The sequence below is a fragment of the Pelobates fuscus genome, chromosome 8 (genome assembly GCF_036172605.1).
Source record: "Pelobates fuscus isolate aPelFus1 chromosome 8, aPelFus1.pri, whole genome shotgun sequence".
Classification (NCBI taxonomy): Eukaryota; Metazoa; Chordata; class Amphibia; order Anura; family Pelobatidae; genus Pelobates; species Pelobates fuscus.
This window is the reverse complement of record NC_086324.1, coordinates 40855361-40881698: the sequence shown is the minus strand read 5'-3', so window position 1 is coordinate 40881698 and position 26338 is coordinate 40855361. Positions and strand designations below refer to the sequence as shown.

Here is a 26338-nt window from a genome sequence, read left to right as displayed (position 1 = left end):
GATGAGCTTATTAACAGGATGTTAAACAGGTGAAAGCGATCAAACAGAATAAAATAACACTTTTGGGAGCTATGTCGTTGGTTAGTCTCTGTTGGGGAGGCTGTAGTGTGGTATGGATAGCGTCCATTATAACAGAGGCTTTGGGCATGTACCCCCACTGTTTCCCGTGAGTTCTCTTTCATCCTATGCCCAGCGTGTAGAAGGGTGTCTGGTATATTTGGAAGTCCTGCCGGGGCACAGCAAGGCGCAGAGTAAGGAGCTCCAGTGACCGTCTCGCCCGCCTGTTACTGCAGGGGCCGTTCGGATGAAGTGGGTAAGTAGAGTTTCTCTCCGGTATTCTGGGGCTCTACGTGTTGTTGAGCGGGTTTGGAGCTTTGAAGCAGGCTTGTCTGTTGTTGTCTGCTTTGCAGGTCGCGGCTTCATGCCGGGTCTGGGGGGTGTTTGTAGGCCACTTCGAGCTGGCTTTACTGCGTGGCGCTTTCCCGCCTGTTTGTGTGCCAGCAGGAGGAGTCTTCGCTTTCGGCGCCATCTTTTAGGTCCCTTTGGGTGGAGGCCCGTGCGTCTGTGGTGGGGTTTTTCATCAGGTGAGTGCACTGGGGCTTTGGTATGCCGCTCTTTATTAGCCAGATGCGCCCAGAAGGCGTTGAATATGGCATCCAGCTTGGTCAGAGTGGGGTGCCATTCGAGGCAATAGTCGTTTCTGCATGCGGCATCCTCCATTGTATGGGCCCGCTTGGCTAGGGGCTGCCTGTGAGGTTGCGCTGCCTGGAGAGGTTGGACCGGGATCAACCCCACCGGTCCTGAGGGGGGGGGAGCGGGTAGTCCGTGGTTTGGTGCCTCCGGCGTAGGGGCGAGGGGAGCGGCCGTCGTCCCCCAGCTCTGTCCACCGCAGGCCGCGGCCTGCCACCATGGGTTCTCGATTGCGGGAAACACTCGAGTTTGGCATCGAGTGATTCACCAGGGTGCCCCCATCATGGGTAGCGTACCCCGGTATTGTTTTAGGCATGAAGTCTGCAAGCATTTCCCTATAAACAGTCTGTGTGGCAGGAGCTCTTCCACCATGCGACTGTTCAGCTTGCTGGTCAAGCCCCGCCCCCCTAAAATCTTTTTTTTTATGGGTGAGAAAGAACATTACAGAAAATAAATGACATAAGTGCAATATAACACAAGTTGACAGCTAAGATGTCCGCCATCTTTGGCCTGAAAGTCTGTGAGAGCAAGAGGCCGATATCTCAGGTTTGACCTCCACTCGCAGCCCGAGTCTTACAGGAATGCTACCCTATGTCCTCTCCTATTGTGTGGGATCTCAGTGGGGGAGATTATGTCGCCGTGGCAGGTAAGTTGTGGGTAAGTAGCCGTTGCTCTTTCGGAGCTCAGGCTGAGTCTGACCATTCAGCTTGCCAGCTGGCTCCGCCCCCTGCATCCACTTTAAAAAAAATAAATAAAAATTAATTCTTTCATAAAGCATGTTCAAATTGAGTTCCACATTAACAGCGTATTAACGAATACAGTAAGTATCAAGAGGGTGGAAGAGCTGCAGTATCTAGTACCTAAGTATGCATGTGAAATTAGGCTTTTTATTTCTAATAATAGAAAACCTGCCTAAGGGTAGTGTGAGTGAAAGTACCACTGGAGTACATGCCAAAGGTGCTGTATATGTCCTACCCTAAAGTACGAGGGCATAGAACCTGGAAGCAGCCAAGAGTAACGGAAGGAATGGGGGGAGTGTATTAGTATTATAGCCATCAATCGCGTGGTTGGTAAGCTGTACAGAGGTCATGTTGTAGGCATACTGGTGTAGAGGGTTTGAGCTCATCAGCCCCTGTCTCCAGTATAGTTGGTCTTCCATGGCGTCAATCCTGGTTTCAAGTTTTTTGTTGGTGCTGACTCAGGGCAATCAGGCCTTTCTCCACCTCTGTAAGCCAACTATCTTGAGTGCTCTGGGTGGTCTCGAGTTGGACCATTTTGGTAGTCGCACTTTCGATGGCCTTCTTGAAGGGAGCCAGATCTCCCGCTATGTTCTCCCGAAGTTCAGCCAACATCACTTTGAGTCGGGTTGCCATGACTGGGTCCCGGTCCGCCGTCAGTGGAGTATGTCCCTTTTTATCAGTTAGTGAGGCACTCTCCATTGGGGCAATAGCCATGTTGTCCAAGGAATAGGAGGAGCCCTCGTCTGCGAGCGCCATATTGTCCCATGCGGCCCATGTCCCATTCCGGAATAGATCGCCGATATCCCAGGTCAATGGGCTCTTGTCAGGCTTGGGCTTTTTAGGTGACAGCTTTCTCCCCAATTTTAGCCATTTTTGGGTAGCATTGTACTGAGCTCAGAAAGCATGCGACCGTCCAGGCTAACAGCTCCGCTCCGCCCCCCCGCATTCACTTTTAATGCTCACTTTACTGAATAACCTTGAAAACTTGATGATTTTGAGTTGCATTTCGAAATTAGGTTTTCATTTGATGTTTAGTGAATAAACCATTTTGTTGATCCATTTTATTCTGTTTCGACTTGATAAGAAAATCAAATAATAGCTTTCAAACTAACTTCAATGAGCAAAAAAAACAAACAAACAAAACAAAACGTTTCCTGCACAGTGGAAAGCTAGGAGCGTTTAAGAAGTCAACAATTTGATTTTGGTAATTGTGAAATGCATTTTTTTTAAAGGGACATTAAGTCAATTGTATTTTTATTGACTGCTTTAATTGATTTTCTGTGACTTTTGTTGCATAGTTACATTTGTGCTTTACAATACATTTTTTGTGAAAGGCGTAGTATTTCACATTCATTTTGCATTTATTCATAATTTTATTTATTCAAGAACACATCGCCATTCCATTTTGTGCCACAAATTTATGTGTGGCGCAAATCATTAATTTGTGGCCAACTATTAAAATCTATTATTTATTTTTTATGTCTACAGACCGTTTTGCTACTTGTTCTAAGCAAATCTATGTTGTGGACAATTGGCATTGGAAACATGCATTTCAAATAGTACAATAAACACACTCATTATTTACATTTTCACCTATTGGTTTGTAGGCTATAGCTAGAATTAATTATTAAAATTATGATATTTCTGATATATCCTTTTTTTTTTTTTTCTTTTTTTTTTCTTTATTTTGGTGTGCATGGAAATATAACAAGTGGGCTTGACATGCCCCAACGGCTTTGACAAGCATATTACTAAACATATGTTAACATTTGGTCAGCATGTGGAACATTCTGCACAATTCTTTTTTTATATAGCAACTTTACAGGATATCATCGTATGTTCAGTTTTAAAAGGTTGTACATTGTGGCATTTGCAATAGGAATGTGAACATAACACATAGAGGCTTAAACTTTGTCTTTAAAAACGATTGGGTTGACATGCTAGGCAAATTATTGATAAGTAGGCAGTACTTGGAGCACTTGGTAAGTAGTGAGTAAATGGGGGGGTAGGAAGGACAGCTGAGATGATCCAGCGTTGGGTATTTATAAATATAAGCATGCTGCCCTAATGAGCTGTCTAACCTAGCTTTTAACGAATACCTGTGGTCATAAACTTTGTTGGCGGTGCCTGGGGTTATGAAAATGTAAGCCTACGTCTAAACGGTGAGGTTGCAAACAACTTAGGTACCCCGTGCGTGTTGTCGGGCCATCCTTATCCGGATCGTGTGCCTTGACTATGGTTATGTATGAAGCCTTCCTAGCCCGTGTGATCCTGGGGCCCACCAGGAGGGGGGTGGGGGGATAACATGTGGAGAAAAATTGCTAATGTGGTCTGAGAGAGGTCCAGGTAAGCTTCTAGCTGTGTGTGGAGGTGAAGGTATGGGCTTTTGTGCCCTGTCTGTAGAGGGCTGTTCAATTGTATGAGTCCCGCACCGGGCCCGTAAGAGGCAGTCCCCTGCAGTTTCAAGTTGTGGGCCTGGCTTTGGTGCTCGAAGCGGCCTCTTTGGGTACGAAGTCCGCAGTGGTTCCTGGGTCCAATCTGTGGGCTGGTTGGGGAGCCATAGGTGGGAGTGTCCATGCTGAGAGAGTGTTGGGGTAGTCCCATGCGCTGCTGAATCGCCACGGCTTCTTGAAGGTTGCGAATGATGTAAGTAGAGGTTCCATGGAGGATGGATAGGGACCTGGACGGGCGCCACCTATAGTCGATTTTGTGTTGTTGCCAGGGGCGGACTGAGAACCCTCAGGGCCCCCGGGCAAAATAAATCAAGGGCCCCCTTACAGGCCCCACCCACACTCCACAGCAAGCACCACCCATGTCCCGCCTCCATGCACCGCCTCCAGCCACACCCTACACAATCTTTAGACACAAGGAACAAAAGTGCAATAATCCCTTCAAGGCCCCAGTAGAGACTACAATTGAGGGCTAATGGGCCATGGAGGGGGTCTTTCTAGCAGAGGCTATCTCAGTGTCCTTTAGAGAGTGTGTTAGAAAGAATCCCCTCCAGGCCCTATTAGAGACTACAATGGAGTCTAATAGGCTTGGAAGGGGGTCTTTCTAACAGAGGCCATCTCAGTGTCCCTGCTGGAAACAGTCGCCTCCAGGCCCCAGTAGAGACTACAATTGAGGGCTAATGGGCCATGGAGGGGGGGAGCATTCTAGCAGAGGCTATCTCAGTGTCCTTTAGAGAGTGTGTTAGAAAGAATTTCCTCCAGGTCCCATTAGAGACTACAATGGAGTCTAATGGGGCCTGGAGGGGGGGTCTCTCCAACACTCTGGTTCCTATTCACAATATAGCAACACAACATAGCTCGCTGATACCTAGGCCAAGTTGGCTCCTCTTACCTTAATTACTGTTGCTGGCTGGCAGTCTGTGGGCTTGCTGGAAGGCTGTGGGCTTACTGGCTGTGGCTTGCTGGCTGTGGCTTGCTGGCTGGCAGGCTGTGGCTTGCTGGCTGCGGTTGGCAGGCTGTGGGCTTGCTGGCTGTAAGCCTAACTGGTGGCCTGTGGGCTGGCTGGCTGGCTACTGGCCAGGCTGTGGGCTGGCTGGCTGGCTGGCCTGTGGGCTGGCTGGCTTGCTGGCTACTGGGGCACTTGTAGATTATTTAAAGAAATTATCCATGCACAATAACCACTACTGCTCTGTTTAGTCGTTATGGTGCCAGGAGGGCCGGGCCCCCCTCCCAGAGTAAGTAGTCAAACCGTTTAAGAACAGTTTGACAACTTACCTGGGGTCTGCTGGGATATGAGGCTGTAGTAGGGTGGGTATAGGAGCAGTGGTGCAATGTGTAAGGGGTGCAGTGTGTGTGAAAGGTTCAGTGTGTGTGAGTGGGTGTAGTGTGTGAATGTGTAGGGTGTGTGGGGCAATGTGTGTATGAGGGGGCTGTGTATGTGGGGCAATGTTAGTATGGGGGGCTGTGTGTGTATGGGTGGGCAGTGTGTGTGTGTGTGTGTGAGGCAATGTGTGTAAGTGTGTATGGGGGGCAGTGTGTGAATGTGTATGGTGTGTGGGGGCAGTGTGTTTATGGGGCTAGAGTTTACTCTCACCACTGCGACCACCAGGAATCCCTGGTGGTCACAGTGTTGAGAGTGAATTCTAGCCCATAGTTTACTCTCGCCAGAGCTGTAACGTTGCCGTGGTAACCGCGGCAACGATCTGTGCTCGCGCAAGAAGGACCCAGAGGCTGAGCTCCCGGGTCCTCTCTTCTTCCCTCCCCTGCCGGCTGCCCGCACGGTGCCTGCGGATAGGGGAGGGGGCAATTGCCCTCCTCTTACTCCCCCCTCCCCCTCTTCTTACCCCCCTTCTTACTCCCACCCTCTTCTTACTCCCCCCTCACTCTCTTCTTACTCTCCCCCTCTTCTTACCCCGCTCCCCCCTCTTCTTACTCCCCCCTTCCTCTTTTTACTCCCCCTCCCCCTCTTCTTACCCCCCTCCCCCCTCTTCTTACTCCCCCTCCCTCTCTTCTTACTCCCCCCTCTTCTTACCCCCTCCCTCTCTTCTTACCCCCCTCTTCTTACCCCCCTCCCCCCTCTTCTTACTCTCCCCTCCCCCTCTTCTTACTCCCCCTTCCTCTTTTTACTCCCTCCTCCCCCTCTTCTTACCCCCTTCTTACTCCCCCCTCCCCCTATTCTTACCCCCTTCTTACTCTCCCCCCTCTCTTCTTACTCCCCCCTCTCTTCTTACCCCCTCTCTCACTTCTTACTCCCCCTCCCTCTCTTTTTACCCCCCTCCCTCTCTCTTCTTACCCCATCCCTCTCTTCTTACCCCCCCTCCCTCTCTCTTCTTACCCCCTCCCTCTCTCTTCTTACCCCCCTCCCTCTCTCTTCTTACCCCCCTCCCTCTCTCTTCTTACCCCCCTCCCTCTCTCTTCTTACCCCCTCCCTCTCTCTTCTTACCCCCTCCCTCTCTCTTCTTACCCCCCTCCCTCTCTCTTCTTACCCCCCTCCCTCTCTCTTCTTACCCCCCTCCCTCTCTCTTCTTACCCCGTCCTCTTTTTACCCCCCTCCCTCTCTCTTTTTACCCCCTCTCTCTTTTTACCTCCCCTCCCTCTCTCTTTTTACCCCCTCTCTCTTCCCCCTCCCTCTTTTTACCCCCCTCTTTTTACCCCCACTCTATTTTTCCCCCCTCCCACTCTCTTTTTACCCCCTCCCCTCCCAATCTCTTTTTACCCCCTCCCCTCCCAATCTCTTTTTACCCCCTCCCCTCCCACTCTCTTTTTACCCCCTCCCATCCCACTCTCTTTTTACCCCCTCCCCTCCCAATCTCTTTTTACCCCCTCCCCTCCCAATCTCTTTTTACCCCCTCCCCTCCCAATCTCTTTTTCCCCCCTCCCCTCCCACTCTCTTTTTACCCCCTCCCCTACCCTCCCAATCTCTTTTTACCCCCTCCCCTACCCTCCCAATCTCTTTTTACCCCCTCCCCTCCCACTCTCTTTTTACCCCCTCCCCTCCCACTCTCTTTTTACCCCCTCCCCTCCCAATCTCTTTTTACCCCCTCCCCTGTAGCGTGACCGAGCTGCACTCCGGTCCGCGACGCCCGGCCGGAGTGATAGGAAGGTGCACACTGAGTGTGCACCTTCCTGTCAGTCCGGCCGGGTACAGGAAACAGAAATTCCTGTTCCGCACGGAACAGGAGTTTCTGTTTCCTGTACCCGGCCGGACTGACAGGAAGGTGCACAGTGTGCACCTTCCTATCACTCCGGCGGGCACCGCGGACCAGAGTGCAGCTCGGCCACGCTACAGGGCAGGGGAGGTGAGAAGCTGCAGCCGCCTGAGGCTCTTAAGAGAGCGCTCAGGCGGCTGCAGCATTTAAAGGGGCAGGCGGGCCCCCAGATGGCGGGCCCCCCTCCCGGCCGGGCCCTCGGACCATGTCCGAAGTGCCCGACCGGTCACTCCGCCCCTGGTTGTTGCAATAGGCTAGTGAGCGGTTTTAGCTCTCGGCGCCATGCCAATGTGCTGCCACTGAGGTCTGCATAAAATGACAATGACATGTCCTCGAAGTTGTATGGTGTATTGCCCCGCAGTGCATTCATGAGAGCGGCTTTGTCCCTTCCATGTTGAAATTGTATGATTAAGTCCCTTGATGTTGTGGGTGGCGCTTTAGCAGGTTTGGGCACCCAAAATATGTTTTCTATCGTCATTGTTTTGGAGATTTTGGGTGTCAATAGGGCTGCTAGCAATCTCCTTACTGCGTGTGGGAGCTCAGCTTCGGGTATGTGTTCAGGGATTCCCCTAACTTTCAGGTTATTTTTGCGACGGGAATCTTCCAGTGCAGCAAAGCGGCATTCATAGGAGTAATTCTGTGTTTGCAAGTCTCTGACCTCTTGTTGGAGGGTCGTGAGCTGCTGCTTGCAGGAGAGGGAGGTGTTTTCCAGTGTTCCTATGCGGTGGTATCCAGTGATTGCGGCTGTCACCGGAGCTGCGTCTGGCTTCGTAGGTGGTATCGGCGGTGGTGGAAGCGCCGGTGTCGTCGTGTATCCCTCCTCCGTTCCACATGAGAAATCATCGGAGAGATCTGAGCAGTCCCCTGTGATGGCCACCATTTTGGGCCCATGTGCGCTTTGGGCCTGCCGCCATAAGTCCCCTATGTTCATGCTTGTTCGGGGAGCATCTTGCCGTAATTTTTGGGATTTCTTCCCCATTTGGATATAGGTATGCTAGGGGATGTTCAGGGCTCGATAATGCCGGTCTGGGCGCCAAAAAGTGGGCGAATATTACCCTCCTTGGTCGGAGCCCCACACACATGCGACCGTCCGCTTAGGCTCCGCCCCCCTGATATATCCTTTTTAATAGGAAACGGACACCTCTCTGGAAATTACACAATTAAATAAAACTTAAAGGACCGCTAAAGTCACCCAAACCACTTGATGGTCTGGATGCAGTGGTCCTGCTATTGTAAACTTGCAATATTAAATGCACGTCTAGAGGAGCTTTTGCTGCGCCGACTGAGTAAAACTTGGTCACATGAAGCTGCAGTTCATAGGCAAACACTGAATTCAGCGCTTTCCTATGAGACTCATTTGATTGCGAGCGCGACACTTGCTGCACATGCATATCAGTTTCCAGTGCTCCTCTTGGATGATGTTGGGGAAGGCGGGTTATCCGGCAGTGTTGAAGGAGTCTCAGAGTTGGACTAAAGGTAAATAAAACCCTTTTTTCAGTTTTTGTATGAAAATTGGGGACATAAAACAAATTAGCAGATAGGGCACTATAGCTTTAGCATAGGCATGCGCAGCCTATTGCATAAAGGTGTGCACCCTAAAGCACAAACACACACGCCGCGTATATATTTATATATATATATATACACACACACACACATACACACACACTGCTGTGTGTGTGTGAGGGTGCTGTGTGTGTGTGTGGGTGCTGTGTATGTAAGGGTGCTGTTAGTGTGTGTGTAAGGGTGCTGTTAGTGGGTGCTGTGTGTGTGTGAGGGTGCTGTTAATGTGTGTGTAAGGGTGATGTATGTGTGTGGGTGCTGTTAGTGTGTGTATTGTGTGGGGTGGGGGGACTGTTTAGTTAATATCCCCCTTCCCTTCTTACCTTATGTAGAGAGAGGGGACCGTGCTGCTGCCTTCCCTGCGGGGCTTGAGTTCACTCTCGCGAGATCTGAGCGTTGCCGCGGCAGGAACCTGGCGGAGCTGCTGGCAAGAGCTCCCCGGGTCCTCTACTGCCTCCTTCCATGCTGCTGTGGGCCGGTGAGGGAGATCTTTGATCTCCCTCATCGGCCTATGGAGGCACATAGCGTGGGCTGCCGTGAATAGGGTGTGCCCAGACACACCCCATGCGCATGCCTATGAGCTGTAGGAATACAGAGATGGCTATTGACTTTGCAAGGCTTTTGGTGAAACTCGAACATGAGTCCCCCACTGAAATTCATGCCCCCTACAGATTGCAAATACCTTGCCTAGGATTTTTAATGGTTATAATAATAAAGATGTCTTGGGACCAAATAATTGTGATAAAATATCTGCTTTATATGCGTATGTGATCTATATGGGTACGATATATATGTATATGTAATTTATATGGATAAGTGAGCATGTGAATTCAGAACTTGTGTAGGGCAGCCCATGTGAAGAGCTCTTGCATGGGGAAAATTTCCTGTATTTGTACAGCAATTTAAGGAGACACTTGCTCTGCATTTGCTGGTGATGTGTTTTTTTAAGTCTCCATAAGTGAAACATCAGAGGACAAAAGAGGGACATGGCTGAGAGGCGCTGCTTTTCGGGTTGCTTGTGTAGGAGGATAGGGGCTGTAGTGGGTGCATAGAGAAAAAGGGTTGTAGTTGGTGCAGAGGAAGGAAAGGAGCTGTAGTTGGTGCAGGGGAGCGATAGGAGCTTGTGTGTGTGTGTGTGTGTGATGTTGGCTGTAGTAAGTGCTAGGTAGGAATAGGAGCTATAGAGGGTGCAAAGGGGATTGGGACTGTAGTATGTGTGGGGGATAGTGGGTTGAGGGAGAGATTGGGGCTTTATTAAAAAAAATATATAAATATTTATTTATTAAAGGGTTACTCTAAGCATGATAACCACTGCCACGTTCCCCAGTATTGTGGCAATTGTTTTTATTAATAATGGTTGTCCCCTTACCAGGATCCTTTGATCTCCCCTGTTGTCCTTGGTCTGCGGTTATTGCTGCCCACCGGACATTTGCTAAGGTTGCCCAGGTGATCTGGAGGACTGCAGAAAACTTGTTTGCAACAGGAAGTGAACGTGTAACCTGACTGCTTTAGTTAGCCCTGACACAGACATGACACACAGTGCATTTTTAGGAGAAGAAAACAAAACATTAGAGATTTATCAATGTGCTATGTCCTGAATAGGGGTTCTTAAAGTCGTTCATTCCATTGGCGATCACTCCACTTTTCTAACTGTTGCATCACTTTCAGAACCAAAACACTTTATAAATCTATCCCATGTTTTCGGTTTCTCCGCGCACTCCAATGTTCATTGAGAGAAAATACCAGAGCTTATAACAATGGTTGACAGGAAGCCAAAATGGAGACACTCCAGGATAGAGCTCAGAGCAGCTTTGTGGATTTCTGCATTTAATTTTATTTTTCAAACCTCACAAACATATATTTGCTATATACGAAAATCAGTGAACCCAATATTAAAAATCATTGACAGTTACCCCAGAAATCATGCCAGCCTAGTGCTAGATCGACTCTGTTCCTTCCATAACAAAGAGGGATTGCTTTTTCCATATTTTGAAAACTGTCGAATTGGGGAGTGAATTTAACCGTGAGTAACAATGAATAAAAAAACACACCACTTTGCACATGGTCTCATAAAATTCTTTAATTGGTCACCTTACTGTAAGGGGATATCTTTCCTCCCCCCCCCCCCCGTAAAAAGGTGACGGTTGATTTCCAAAACGATTGTTGTCACTCTGGTGGGTTACACAAAGTCCCAGTGACTGGAAAAAGACAAAAAAATAACAGACTCTTTGAGTGGTGTATGGGGAAAAAAAAAAAACATTAAACATTCTTTACTCGTTTCCGTTTTCTTTACGATGATGCTGAAAGAGTTAAACTTTCTAAGAGAAAACATGAAACAAAAGGCCAGTGACATTGCAGCATTGAGGCTATCATCAGGAGAGCAGGGTTTTAATCCACCCATGAAAACATAATTATAGTTGGCCTTTTGAACTTTTGTAATTATCTTTGTTAGTTAGCAAGTGCAGGACTAGGCTGAGCTGAGACGGAGCTGTTTAGTTGGCAGTCTACCCTTATTGAGTGAATTCCCTTACAGTTGAACTCATGAAGCTTGACAAAGTCTGATAAAAGCTGGAGAGCATATGCAGGGATGCTGTCATCGCCTGGCTCACTGTGGTTTTAAGCCAAGGCAGAATGGGCAGGCAAATCAGCTATCAGCCAAACCGTACTAAATTTCCTTCTCAAGCAGGGGAAAGATTTTAAAGGGACTCGTCTCTTCCCATTGTCGCTGACGCTTTTTACTCTTTATTTTTCGCAAATACTTATTGACTTTTTTTGGCGTTATTTATCTAATATACCGGATTTTTTTTAAATCTGTTGCTTTTTTTATTTTAGTTTTTGCACCCTAATTTTGCTTTTCCAATATGCACCTTTTTTAAATTTATTTATTTTTTAAAATATTTGAGGGATTTATGAATATATTCAGAGAAGCAGTAGAATTTTTCTTTCAGTATGAATTTGCCAGTCTTTTAAAAATGGAAATTCTGCCCATAAACTGGTGGAAAACAATCACTTTTCCGATCACTTTAATAAATATAATCAAATTAATGACAAAATCAAACCACATTTTTATAAATTTATCCTCCATTGTCAACAGACAGACTTTTAGAAATACCCCCTCGCCCACTGTAACAGACATAAAAGACATAACAGACATAACTTGTAACTGTTGTGATAGTCCCAATCAAAAGCATCAAGAAAGAACCCTTCAGGTAAAGAATACGTTTTGCAAGAACTGCAAGGAAATAAAAAAACAACAACAACAACATATATTATCCACAAAATCCTACTATGACAATGATTTAATACCACTTACCCAATTCCAAATGTCAGGAAAGTGAATGGATGCAGAATTTATTAGAATTCATTTTTTTTAGAACTAATAAATATCACCATATTCTCAGTGAAGGTCTATGTGGCTTCAATAAATTAGAATAAAATTCAGACTTCACATGTAACAGTGGTGGTTACGCCTTTTGGTTTCTGTTTAACAGTATCCCATGAGTTAAAGAAGATCACAGAGTCGAGCAAAAAATCAAGAGATTTATTGGAACCTTCACCTTACATAAGGGGTGAATTAATAGCCTCCTTCTCTCTGATCTCCTGGTATTGTTTTCAATATTTAGTTTGCTTATCTCTATATTTAACAAATATATATTTGTGAGGTGCAAAGAATAAAATTAACTGTAGAAATCGACACACCTTTATCCTTCAACTGGGTGCTCCCTGTCAGTCATTGTTCTAAGTTCTGACCTACGCGTCAGACAGTCAGAATACAGAAAATATATAGAGAAGAGGAGAAATTAAACAATAATTACATTTCTTCTCTTATTTGTAATGTTTGCCCTTGCTTTGCCCTGTCTAAATGGGATTACGGAGTAATTTACTAAATCTTTAAATTTAAAAGAAACCCGGATATCTCATGAAGAAATGGTAACGCAAGCTAGAATGTGTCCAATGTTTTATTTAGTGGTGTAAATTGCAGAACACTAACAGGTTTCTAATAGTATCCCTCTCCCAGATATTATTGAAATGCAACATAATGTGTGGAGAATTATGGGTATTGTAGTACAAGAACATATGTTTTTGCTACAGCAAACTAGCATCGATGGGTGGGATTCTGACTTGGAAGGGTGCATGGGGGGCCCAGTCATGGTTCACAATTGGGAACCACCTAAGTGATGTACAAGACATTCTGCAAAGTGGAGAGCACCCACCCACATTGTATTCCCCTCCCTTGTTCCCTCCCCCCTATTTTTTTTTATCTCCCTCTCTTCGTCTCCCCCTTCCTCCTTCACTCTACTTTTCATAATGTTCTTATTTCTCCCTACACTTTCTCCTCCCATATCCCCACTCCCCTCAACACCAGCTTTTGGATTCCATATTTGTCTGTTCTCTCACTTTCCTATTCTCGCTATATCTCTTTACTTCTTCATTTCCCTTAACATTTTCTACACAATTTTTTTCTAACTAACACTCTAGTAACAGTATCCTCTCGATTTGCATACACTACCTTTTTGGCCTTGCGTTAAGGCCAGATAGTCAGGAGATACCAACACCGGCCATGTACGAGATACGGTCACAATAGGAAATGGATATATAAATGTATACTGTACATATATATAATACGTAAAATATATGTTAAGAAAAGTGGGCACTCATAGGTCTTAACTAATAGAAAAGTAACAAACTGTATTAGTGCAATAAAGGTCCTTTCTCAAGACCACTTAAGCATTAGAACACAGGATTTTCCTACAAACCGATGGCATATCAGTGAGTGCCCTCCAAACTACATTTGAGATGGATAGATATATATATGTATAATCCAAATAATGAGGGTGCATTAGAGGGGAGTTTCGTGAATATAACTGTTATTTCAATGAGGATCTTGAGAAAGACCCGCACAGGGGTTAAAACGTTGATCGGGACAGTGTGTATTTTTGCTAATATGTAATAAAATAAGTTATATTCACGAAAATCCCCTCGAGTGCACCTTCATTATTTGGATTGTCTACAAAACGCAGATAGCACCCGGGGTAAAAGTGCCAAGCCTTTGTTTTATTTATATATATATATATATATATATATATATATATAATTATTTTTTTTTATTTTTTTTATTTCTGTGATGTTAACTTGTTGTTCTGTTGGTCTCTTTCAACAAACTGATATTGAAAACAACAGCAAAGTAATTACATGTTTTGAAAATGGCTCCAAGAATTGTATTGGTATATTATTTATCAGCTTGTTTATCTTGGTAAGACAGGAGTTCATTTAATAATTTCATGAAAAACAAACAAAAAAAAAAACGCAACAAGCTTTCAATTAAACCAGAAATGAGTTATACAAAAAATTATGAAAAATGTAACATTCTTCAGCCCCCAAAAATAGCAAACTGCATGTGACTTGTTCGCACATGGTTGCATAGACAAAACCTCTTTGCCCATCAATGTTTTAAATCTCTTTCCGTAGCAATCCTACAGCGATGTGGGGAGGCCAATCTGGCTCCAGGTTGCGGAGTCTGCATACAGATTCACTTTGGGTTCAATTGCTGGAGGTGAGTGACATGCCTTGCACTGTTTTCAAGCTTGGATTATTGTCATATGATCTCCACACTAGCACAGATCAGCTAAGATGCAGCATATTGTTTTCAGATCAGAAACTGAAGGAATATATGAAATGCTCTTCTTTTTTGTTTTTTTCTGGACACGATCTGAAGACTAGCTGGAACAGCACTGCCACCTGTGGTTCCAGAAAGTCCAGAGAACTCATTAAATAGCTCACTACTTCTGGATACACTGATCATAACAAACATGAATTATGCACAATGATTCTGATACAAAGTAGAGAAAAGTGTAAGTTGAAAGACAGGAAGGAAATTAAATATGATTTTTTTGGTGAATAAAATACAAGAGGAAATTGAATCAATTTTGCAAACCCAGTGGTTTATTTTGCTTGGCCCAGTTTAAAGTACAGAATTAGTTTGAAACAATTTTGTTCCTGGATTGTAAAAACGGGACAAAGTAGTAATTAAGGTATAAGATATACATGAAAGGGATTAGTTAGAAATGAACCAATTAACTCGTAAACTGCTAAACTGATTAGTACAAGTTATGTGGCACATTACGGTATGTTATAAATTTCACTTTGACAGCTGCCTGTTGATCACCCACTGGATTTTACTTTCCTGTAACTACGATTCTGGATAAATATTTTACACCTTTCATTATAAGTCAATTAGTAGATGTAGATTATGGTATGTTACCTAATCAGCAAATCGTGTATTGAGAGCAAACACGTGATATTTAGATTAAATTGGCTGAAATGTGAACACTCGCCATTTTAGCACAGTTGCAGGTTAAAGTGTATAAAATTGATGTAAATAGAAATTGACACACTTTTTTTCTTATTTTTCTAGAGTTTTTACTGCATTATTTGTCAAAATTTGTTAATAATTTGTTGTCAAAAGATAATATAAACAAATCTATTCCAATGTTTTTTTGTGTGTCTCGGTGTGGCCTTTGCCTGTGGTAATGCAATAGTTAAAGGCACGGTTTTAATTATGTATATCAGGGATTTAAAAATACAGCTTTGATGTCTGTCAGCAAGACTTGACTAGTCATTCAGACATGTGTCTGTGTTCACAGCACATCATTCTCCACATACATGAGTGGAAATTACCAGCAGTAATTGATATTCAGATTCAGGGGCAAAAAAAGACGATTAGTTTAAAAAAAAAAAAAAAAAAAAAGTTTAGGGTTTTTAAGCTTTTTTTAAAGTTGTTTTTTAACCCCTTAAGGACCAAACTTCTGGAATAAAAGGGAATCATGACGTGTCACACATGTCATGTGTCCTTAAGGGGTTAAAAAATTTTTTTTATAAGTAAGGTCTTGTCATATGCAAAGCTTTCTATGCCAATGCATAGGTTGCAGTCTGAGTTTAATATTGGTCCATTCGGATCCCCACCCTTCTATTGGCACAAAAAAACAAACTATATAATAAGACGGAAAGTCATTGTAAAGGGAACCTACAGAAACGTGCTTTTGAATACGAAAAAGTAAATTTTGCCTATGATTATTATATATGTATTTTAATTTATTGTACGTAACAAGTAAACATTTTTTAAAGGGACAGACTAGGTGCTTCAATCACTACAGCATGTAATCATTGCTATGATTGATCCCCCAGAACTGTATAAAATATTTTTTGCCAAGTTTGAAACAAACAATACGTTCAGTAACTTTAGAGATGCCAGATTGGTCCCATAAGGATACAGTCCGAGATCTCAGGCAAGTTTTTAAGACCTGAAAGGTCCCTCTCTGAGAAGTAACAGATGTTTTACAGCTGAGGAAGTCACCTCTCCCCATTTTTTTTTTTTACCTCTTTTCACCGAGGAGCCAGTAGCACAGTTTTGGGAGCAAGGGTTGCGGTGGGAGTATTTTGTCACATTTTGCATAACTTAACAACACTACTGGTTTCAGAGCTACACTCATCCTATGGAGGCATTTTCCTGTATTCTTTCTTACCAGATGTTTTCCTATATATGTGTTTTGTATTCTGTACTGAGAAAAGCCGCCTTTCTGTGTGAAAGCTTGCTGTCCAACATCTTGTACTAAAAAGAGGGGGGAAAAAAATAAATAAAAGATCTGTTCCTAATGTTAAATATGTACAAACAATTAAAAATACTTTATCGGTTGATAATTAAACATCAAAAAAAAAAAACATCTTGCTGTATGAATGTAAAATCTGATATAATGTATTACAAACTACACCGTATTCTCTGGGGCAATTATGGCAATATGTATATTTCTATTAAAAAAATAAAAATCCTAAATATACTGTGTTTCTTTCTTGCTATCCTTAGCTGTGGGGGCAACTGCCGTCTACCCTATTGACCTTGTTAAGACACGAATGCAGAATCAACGATCCTCATTTGTTGGAGAGTTGATGTACAAAAACAGTTTTGATTGTTTTAAGAAGGTTTTGCGCTATGAAGGCTTTTTTGGGCTCTACAGAGGTGAGTGACTATATATATTTTATACGCCATGTCCTGATGAAAGCTCCGTATTGGAGCTGAAACGTTGATGTCATTTTGAATAAAGAAGAAAATAACTTAAAAAATCCTTGGAGTGCCGGTATTCCCTCTGTATATATATTTTATATTCTTTACACTTTTTTTTAAGTGTAATGTTGTTGATAAGCATAGCTATTTTTTGTTTTTGTCTTTTCTTTATTTTGTGATCAATTTGTTTTTTATTATTTTCCTTGTGACTTTTTTTTTCAAATATATTCACTTAAACCATTAATGACCAATGATGTTTCTTGTCCTTAAAGATAAGTACAAGTACCAACTCCATATTCTTCAAACATAGCATATATATATTTTGCTTTGACTATGATGCTAGACACATTCTTTCGAAGGCAGCAGTCCACCATAGTATACCCCATCTCATTATTGTCCATTCTTGTTTCCACCTAACACACACCTAAAGCCTTAAAAAATGCTAAGCACTATGGGAAATGTAGCTCTGCATACCGAAGTTTAAGTCACAAAAATACATGAATAGAAAAGGTGTGGAAGCTTCTATCAGCTTTTGCAATTTAGCACCTTCTCTGTTTTTTTTCCCCCCTCTTCATAAATGGAACTGTGTTGTTGCCATGTGTATGAATTGCAACTGCGCATGCATCCTCATAGAAATCTATACAGGATCTTCTCAAAGGAAGTGAGTGTATTCATTCCTCATGTAAATAGGAATAGTTTTGTTCTTTTATATAATATGTTTGTAGAGTCTTTTGATTAAAAAAAAGTAATACAAACCTTCACAGTTATTATTATATAAGGAAATCACCTTGCAAGAAAAAATGCTGGTAATATAAAATAGCTGCTCAGGTAGCGGAACACAACCTGCATTTGAGATATACCATATATACTCGAGTATAAGACGAGTTTTTCGGCACATTTTTTGTGCTGAAAACCCCCCACTCGTCTTATACTCGAGTCAATGTCTGTATTATGGCAACTTACATTGCCATAATACAGACAAGAACCGCCGAGCTCATTACAAGCCCGCCGGTTCTGTTGGGGGCTGGCAGAGAGCTGTTACTTACCTTTCCTGCAGCTCCTGTCAGCTCCGATCTCTCTCCTCCGGTCCGTGCAGCTCCCAAGTCAGCTCCCTCTGCAAGTCTCGTGAGAGCCACGAGGTCAGAGCCCGTGGCAACGCTCTGCGCGGCCCTCAGACCGCGAGACTTACAGAGGGAGCTGACAGGGGAGCTGCACGGACCGGAGGAGAGAGAAGGGAGCTGACAGGAGCAACAGGAAAGGTAAGTAACAGCTCACTGCCAGCCCCCCTCCTACACAGCCCATCCACTGGACCACCAGGGAATGAGAGCCTCCCTCCCTGGCCAGCAAACAAGCAGGGAGGGGGGACAAAAAAATATAAACATTTTTTTTAAATAATAATATAATAAATTTTATAATATTAAAATAAAAAATAATAATATAATTTTTTTTATATGATAATAAAATACAAATGTTAATATTAAAAAAATAATAATAATATTAAAATAATAAAAAAATAAATAATAAAAATGCCCACCCCCACCAAGGATACACACTCTGCATCACATACACACACACACACACTGCATTATATACACACACACACTGCATTCATACACACACACTGCATTATATACACACACACTGCATTATATACACACTCTGCATTCATTATATACACACACACTACACAAACACTCTGCATTCATTATATACACACACTGAATAAATATTCAATTAATATAATTTTATTGGGATCTAATTTTATTTAGAAATATACCAGTAGCTGCTGCATTTCCCACCCTAGTCTTATACTCGAGTCAATAAGTTTTCCCAGTTTTTTGGGGTAAAATTAGGGGCCTCGACTTATATTCGGGTCGACTTATACTCGAGTATATACGGTAATTTCTCTACAAATCTTATATATGGGGTTATTGTCCCTTTAACAGAGATACTCATTCTTTTTTTTTTTTTTTTTTACTGGCCATTTGTAAAGTGCTTTTTGAGTACACCTTTTATTTTGAGAAACTGCGTCATTGTTTGCTTTGACGAGCAATGAGTTGGTCTATATTCTCTGCTCTCTAGAGAATAATAGTAATGGATAGTGTAGGTGTGCAAGAACAGCAGTGCACGTAAGTTTAGTTTATCGCATATGGTTACAGATAATAAATAGGGAACGTTATTTCATTTTGTGTGCTGTAACATATGAGAACATCCTGAAACAGTCTGTGGATCATAAATCTAGTTGTTATAGAAGCAATACTGTTTGCCTTTGGATGTCTCATGAGTCATTTCTTTGTAATCTGCAACTACTTATCTTTTTCTGATAATTAAAAGGAGGCGTTCCAGGTTTTTTATTTCTGGTCGTCTTACAAAACAGAAGTAGCCAAGCATATATTTTGATGGAGGGCTAGGCACTTCTCTTGAAGAAAGCTAGTCATGACAATATGACTAGTGGTACTTGATGGAGGGCGAAATATTTTTAACCCTTTTGGGTGCCGGTAAATTGCCCACCGACGTGTCACGGTTTCATCACTGAACAGATCAACAGAGATTGTGACTCAGTGCATCGACGCAGCCAAATCGTTCTGCATCCCAGCCTTCAGAGATGCACGTAATGAATGCTCACACTCAACAAATTCTTGGACAGTTAATGAAGTAGTGCAACGTCTTCATAATGACATCTAAAGCTAAGGTTTTTAGCTTGGGCGTTCTTTTTAGCGTGAGCTTATTGTGCCACGGAATCTTTTGTCTATTTTTTTTGTTAAACATAGATTCCTAGCACCCAAACCACTACAATAATACTGTATTGGATATTATTTGTGAAACATCCTTTTAATCAAAGAGGTTCTATTTAAGACTGGACTACCACAAATTTTATTGTTGTGCTTTATTCATGCAAGTCTGTGTGTCCTTTTTTGGTTAAATTCTGACAGGTCTTGGACAAGTGTACATGAAGAGTTTCAAAATATGATAGGCCATAAAACAAGAGTGTGTTGAGGACAATGTGACAACATCTGATCTCCATGCACCTCAGTAATGCTAGGGCATAAATAATATTGACTGATTTTCATATTGAACTCAACCCTCTCATTTGAAGGAAACTACAGGAAAACATAATTAGGTTACTGTTACTAGGCAATTTATATATTATAGGGCTACAGAGTCATTGAATAGAGGGAGCGGGTCCACAAAGCTTTCCAGGGAGAGACAGACATCATATCATAGGTACTGGGACATGTCCTAAAGGAATCTCAAGGGAGTACTAGGTAGTTTAATGGAAAGATATACTGGATTTGCCTTTTAGCCTCGAAGATAGATGAGGGGATGAGAGGAGACCATTTTGCAGATATGTGCCATTTTCGGCCTCCTCTGTTTCTGAAAGGGTTGTTTGCATTATCAAAGATGAAAAGAAGCATGTTAATGCCTGGTGACTCGTCTCCTTCACAGAATACAGTGGGTGTTCTTTTACATCGGTTCACAGACCATAGAGGGAGGAACAATCTCTTTGTGTTCTCTTCAACTCCTCTTGCATCTAATAACTACCTTTCTGCTACATAGAATCCTTTTAAATTACAGACAGAGGGTTGGAAACCAAGGCAGTTTCATTAGCTATTGGTTGATTTCCTCTTGGTAAATGTTAAGAGAAGGATCGTCCTTCTCTTTTCTTGGTAGAGGCATGTCAGTGATTATTTATATACTTACAGAGTGACGAGAGAGAGAGAATCAATAGGTTGAATTGATTTAGTTTGATTTTTAGAACTACTGAGAGAGCCTGGAGATAAAGACCTGTAGATTGTTTATTTTGTTTGTTGAAGTCATATGACATATAAATCTTTACATGTTTTTTGTAAAGGGTGACCTTTTGGTTTTTGTTAAGTGTTTTTCCTCTTGGATTATTCACAGAATTACTCTATGTAATATTTAAAGAACCTACTTAAAATTTCTAGTTCTATTGTACTAGCTAAACCCTAAGTTACACTACAGCAGGCCTTGAGGGTCCATGGCACACTCCCAAAGGTAAGCCTGGAAGGTCCATGGCACACTCGCCAAGGTCAGCCTGCAGGGTCCATGGCACCCTCACCAAGGTCAGCCTTCAGGGTCCATGGTACACTAACCAAGGTCAGCCTGCAGGGTCCATGGTACCCTCACCGAGGTTAGCCTGGAGGGTCCATGGTACACTAACCAAGGTCAGCCTGCAGGGTCCATGGCACCCTCACCAAGGTCAGCCTGCACGGTCCATGGCACCCTCACCGAGGTTAGCCTGCAGGGTCCATGGTACACTAACCAAGGTCAGCCTACAGGGTCCATGGTACCCCCACGAGGTTAGCCTAGAGGGTCCATGGCACCCTCACCGAGGTTAGCCTGCAGGGTCCATGGTACACTAACCAAGGTCAGCCTACAGGGTCCATGGTACCCCCACGAGGTTAGCCTAGAGGGTCCATGGCACCCTCACCAAGGTCAGCCTGCAGGGTCCATGGCACCTTCACCAAGGTCAGCCTGCAGTGTCCATGGCACCCTCACCAAGGTCAGCCTGCAGGGTCCATGGCACCCTCACCAAGGTCAGCCTGCAGGGTCCATGGCACCCTCACCGAGGTTAGCCTGGAGGGTCCATGGTACACTAACCAAGGTCAGCCTGGAGGGTCCATGGCATACTCGCTAAGATCAGCCTGGAGGGTCCATGTGACACTCACCAAGTATTTGATAATTTCTTCTCAACAGGGCTAAACGTTTAATCCCCAATTAAGCTGTAAAATGTAAATATTTTCGAGATTTTTAAATGCAACTGTTTCAATTTCTTGTAAGTTGTTTACGACTCTATAAATTGAAAATTTGAATTGAGGGGAAAGTCCAAAAGTTGACACTGTCCTTTTCTGTCCTATCAAGAGCATCACATACTCTCTCAACGCTGTCTTTGGAATATGGTGGCCAGACCTACAGAGCTTTTATGTCAGGCCCTGGCATTACACTTAGCCCCCTCAGTCTACACCAAGAATTCTACTTTAACCAAACAAGAGTAATTTGATTGGTGGTATTCCACTATAGTAACATTGTGTATACGTCAAATAAATAAGTCACCTGGGACTCATTACAGAACAGGATATAGAAAAGGAAAGTTCACACAGGTCCTCTGCAATTGTATCTGTTGCTTAAATATGTAGCTGATACACATATTTTATTTATACCGGCATAAAAAACAAAATACACAATGGAGGTCAGTATAATGGAGTTTGTCATTCCTTCTATATTTCCAAATTTGCAAATATAGACCAATTTTGTTGTTTGGTCTGCAGTTCACCAAAACTTGCGGTTTAGTTAATAAATACCAAAGTTATTATTTATCCATATTTTTCCTGCAATTTCATCCAGTCCCATCTCACAGCATAGCTTGTATATGTACATTGAGAGCAGCGCAATGAGTATATGTTTTAAAGGCAGAAAGATGCAAACCCAAAGCTGTGTTTAGTGGTCAAGGAAACTGTATATATGATTTCCTTCTTAATGTTGCAGAACATCATTTTGTTCTTTGTAAAGATGTTGTAATGTAGTTGAGAAGATCGGTATTCTAAGAAAATAAATTATTTACTGTTTAAAGAAATATTTTTTTTTAGTCCCATAAGTTGCTTCACCAGTTTTTGATTACTGGACACCCTTTCTATATAAATAAATAAAATTGGTTTAAAATCTCTATTAAACTTACCTGTAATCCAGCACCAAAACAGACTGACCCTCAGTGAAGCCATCTTGTTTGATGATTTGTGTCCTTACAAATGCTTCTCAAAGAGAGGCACTGCAGACATGTGGCACATGTGCAGAAAGTGATGTGATCGACCAGTACAAGTCTTGTCAATAAGAAGAGTTGAATTCAATGCTTCTTAGAAATATTGCATGCCCACCCAGTGCCACACATCATCTGACAGGCACTAAAGGCATGGGCACTTTACTATTTCTAAAAATGATTATTAAGTTGTATTCATCTGCAAGCTACCAGGGACATATTTATAAAACAAAACCACTTAAGATTTTTTTTACCCTCTGTGTCACTATACCCCACTCCCTCTAGAATGTAAGCTCATTGAGGAAGGCCCTCTACCTCTCTGTTCCTGTACGTCGAGTTGTCTGGTTACAATTACATGTCTGTTAGTCCACCCTTTGTACAGCGCTATGGCATTTGATGGCGCTATAAAAAAATAATAATAATAAAGATAAAGCGATTTTGATGCATGCACTGTACCTTTAAACATATTTCTTCATAGAACTTTTTAAACTCATACATATGACTGAAATCTCTACATTTTTAACATGTTTGTTAAGCGCTGATGATCTTATCACAAAACCATCATTTATCCATTAGAAGTAATAGCTAAAATGCAACATATTGAAAGTTTGCATACCCCTTATGACCAAGTGTCATGATGAAACCCCTTAACGTTTTATTAATGTATCTACGTGCCATTTAAAAAAAAAAAAAAAAACAACAAAAAGAAAAAAAAAAACAACAACCTTATGTTAATCGCCAAGTCTTCTCATCACAAAGAACTGACATGTCAGACTAGAATATTAAGAAATAAGGCTTATGGAGCCATCTTACAAATGTAAAGTAAAATGGATTTACATAATATAGGGGCCCCGCAAATAAACATTTCTGAATGTCACTTTTATTCGGTACTTTTCTTATAAATGTAATCCTTTTTATGCTTTTCCTCCCTTTCTTATGGAAGCAATAAACACTCCTGCTCTGAATTATTCACATCCTGTCAATCACGCAGTAACCTGGGGGGTGGGAGGGAGATTTACGTTTTAGGGAAGGGATGCAGCCCACCTAAACATAATCCAGGATCCATCATATTTTCTGTCAAGTTCAATCGTTGTTCCTTCGTTTACATTCTTCATGGTAGACAATGATATTTATCATATCATACATGTAAGGACAGCGACACTTGCTCCAGAAGGCTGTCGGTTGTACATCCTATAAGCTATACAGATTTTTATTCACTTTATATGCTGTTTGTTTGTTTTTTTGCTTGTTTTTCTGTTTCAGAGTTATTTATTTTATGAATGTATGGGGAAAAAATTCAATACACCTTTAAAAAATATCTCCCACTTCACAAAACTGAAATTTACATATTTCTGCAGGTTACGAAGGTGTTTAAAGGTAGACAACTTATTTAAAAAAATACTTCTAACAGATATAATTGAGAATACCCAAAACCAATAATTTCCTGCTTTTCCCCTTCTTACTGGTAAATGTCCTGTAATACTACATACATAGAGCATATCTAATCTACATAGAGCCAGCAAGGCTATCCCACTGCAGTAACTGTCTGAAAAAGGCTTACATTCTATATTGTCTGTGGAAGTACCTCACCATTAAAAAACAAAAACGTTAAAAACTTTGAAGTATAAATAATCTGGCATTTAGATTTTAGTTTACTCCCAAATGGGCTTTATTTTTATCTTATCAGAGAAAGAACAAGCACGGTTTGGAAAAAGGGTTTCGACTTGGTAGAAGCAACACAAAGTAAAGATATGTGGGTTAAGTCTCCTTCTTCTCTAACTAACTTCTCTATGTTCCATATGTACCTATGAGGGGCATTTCTAGGAGGCAAAATGACCAGGGACTTCAACCCAAGGGTTTTCCACTTTTTCTTGCATTTTCACATAATTTATAATGTCGTAATTCAGAGGATCGTAGAAGGGATTAATAAAAAAAATCTGTTCCAATGTGTAATTTCTTTATCAGTTTTACAAATTACAATATTAAGAGAGAAGCAACACTTCCATTTAAAGATTACCAAGAGATTCTTAGCCAATAATGAAATGGTGTTAGTCAGACCAATGTGGGCTCCACTTCCCCCAGCAACACTCCTGATCCCTACTCATTTTTGAGAGACATTAAACTTTTGGTGTTTAATGGCTCAGTTAGAAGGAGGTGTGAAATCTTGAAAGGCGCTGTCTACTGAGCTGTACTAACTTTTCTGGGTAATATAGAGTATAAGTTCAGAAAAAAATGTTAAATCTGTTACAGTTATAGTGCCTCTCCCCCATTGGTGTGTGCCAAAAAGATTATAAAATATTGGATTTTACTCACCTTTTTCCAGTGCCAAGGTTCCGACGGCGGTGCTCACCTCTCCTCCTGTGACATCACGGAGGAGGCATGGCCTTCTCCTGTCATGGTCCAATCCAACGCTTCTTATAGAGGGACCTGATGTGCATGCTTTGCTATGGGGGCTGCAGGGCCACATGTTAGAGTTTTATTCATCATTGCAGAGGAAATGCCTCCAGTGGCTGTTAGTGTACCATGCTCTAGAGGTGTGTTTAACCCTTCGTGGTAAACATTGCCGTTATTGAAAAACCGCAATCTGTTACCATGAACGGTTAAAATAACAACACCACTGTCACCCAGGCCACCTTATCTTGAGGAAACGGCCTCGGTGACTTTACCGGTCCTTTAAGGGAAATGTCAAACATGTGTAATGCACCTTGTTTGTACTGTACTTGATTTGTTTGTTCTTCATTGTTTGAGTCTTCAAAGCAAGCCTGTCATGCCAAAAACAAACAAACACGCATTGATAGAGAGTGTGTCTGCCTAATTCAAACAGTCACCTTTTTAATACATTCCAATCTGTACAGTATGAATATTAATTCAGGAGCATGTAACGCAGAATAAATGCCTTCCATTGATGGATAAAGATAGACTAGGATTCTAAAGCAGATTACCACCTTCTGTATATCTTTTATATTCACCTTTTGAATGTTCCAACCATTGAGGCAGCTTCCCAAACTTTCTGATAAACCTTCCTGTCCCTTTCTTTTTTTTTAAATTCTTTATTTTTGGGGCGCTTGAAGGGTACAAGTATTCTTGCTTTGCCACAACAGTCAAGGCAAGACAGATGTTAACAATATATAGTACAGTGGTGGTATATAGTGTAACTGCGCACATTTTTATGGTTTTCAATAAAGGTACATGTAGAAAACTAAGAGGCATTGATACATATACAACAATAGTTCAATTAGGTAACATTGAGCTCTGTTAATTGTCGATTTGGTTGGTAAGAGTGAGCTATGTATTGCTAATGGTTCACAAGATGCTGTCATTATATATATTGAACATCAATACCTTAACATAAACTAGAACATTTTGCTAACCGGAAACATCCCTGTTAGCCTTTGATTTATTTGGGAAGCGGTCTGCGTCATATGCACTAACAGTAGAAGTGATTCAAAAGGAACAGCAACGCTTTGCGAGTATTCGTGTGGTTCATCGTGAGTGTATACAGTCTCGCTGCACTACATGCGTCTGTTAGTAAAGTGAGATGTATTTATTTGTGTGGCATAGGCCTGCCCGAGTGTCGTGAGAGTGGTGGTGCCGCCTAATTGTTATATCGAAGTGTAGTATAGGTGGTATGAAGTTCGCGGCTGAGGTGGGTGTCCTTCCCTCTGGAGTAGGTGTCTAGATCAGAGCATCAGGTACAAGTGTGGAAGGGGTGGGGGAGAGAGATAGTCTAAAATGCAGTCAATGAATGCCTGGATGGTGTCAATGTGTCGTCCGTGGTTGAGGGTGCGGCAGGGGTGGGTTAGTACAAACATAACAGTAGTAGCATATAACCATATAAAAAATTTAGAAAT

The 26338-nt window shown here is 42.3% G+C and overlaps 1 protein-coding gene across 1 annotated transcript in view; it reads left to right on the top strand.

The window, feature by feature from the left end:
- Window positions 1–26338, top strand: part of SLC25A12 (solute carrier family 25 member 12) — a 156126-nt gene that overhangs the window by 67465 nt on the left and 62323 nt on the right. Inside the window, exons 10-11 of the mRNA XM_063429727.1 lie at window positions 14122–14206; window positions 16514–16666. Of these exons, the coding sequence (XP_063285797.1) occupies window positions 14122–14206; window positions 16514–16666 (238 nt within the window). The remainder of the gene's footprint in view (window positions 1–14121; window positions 14207–16513; window positions 16667–26338) is intronic.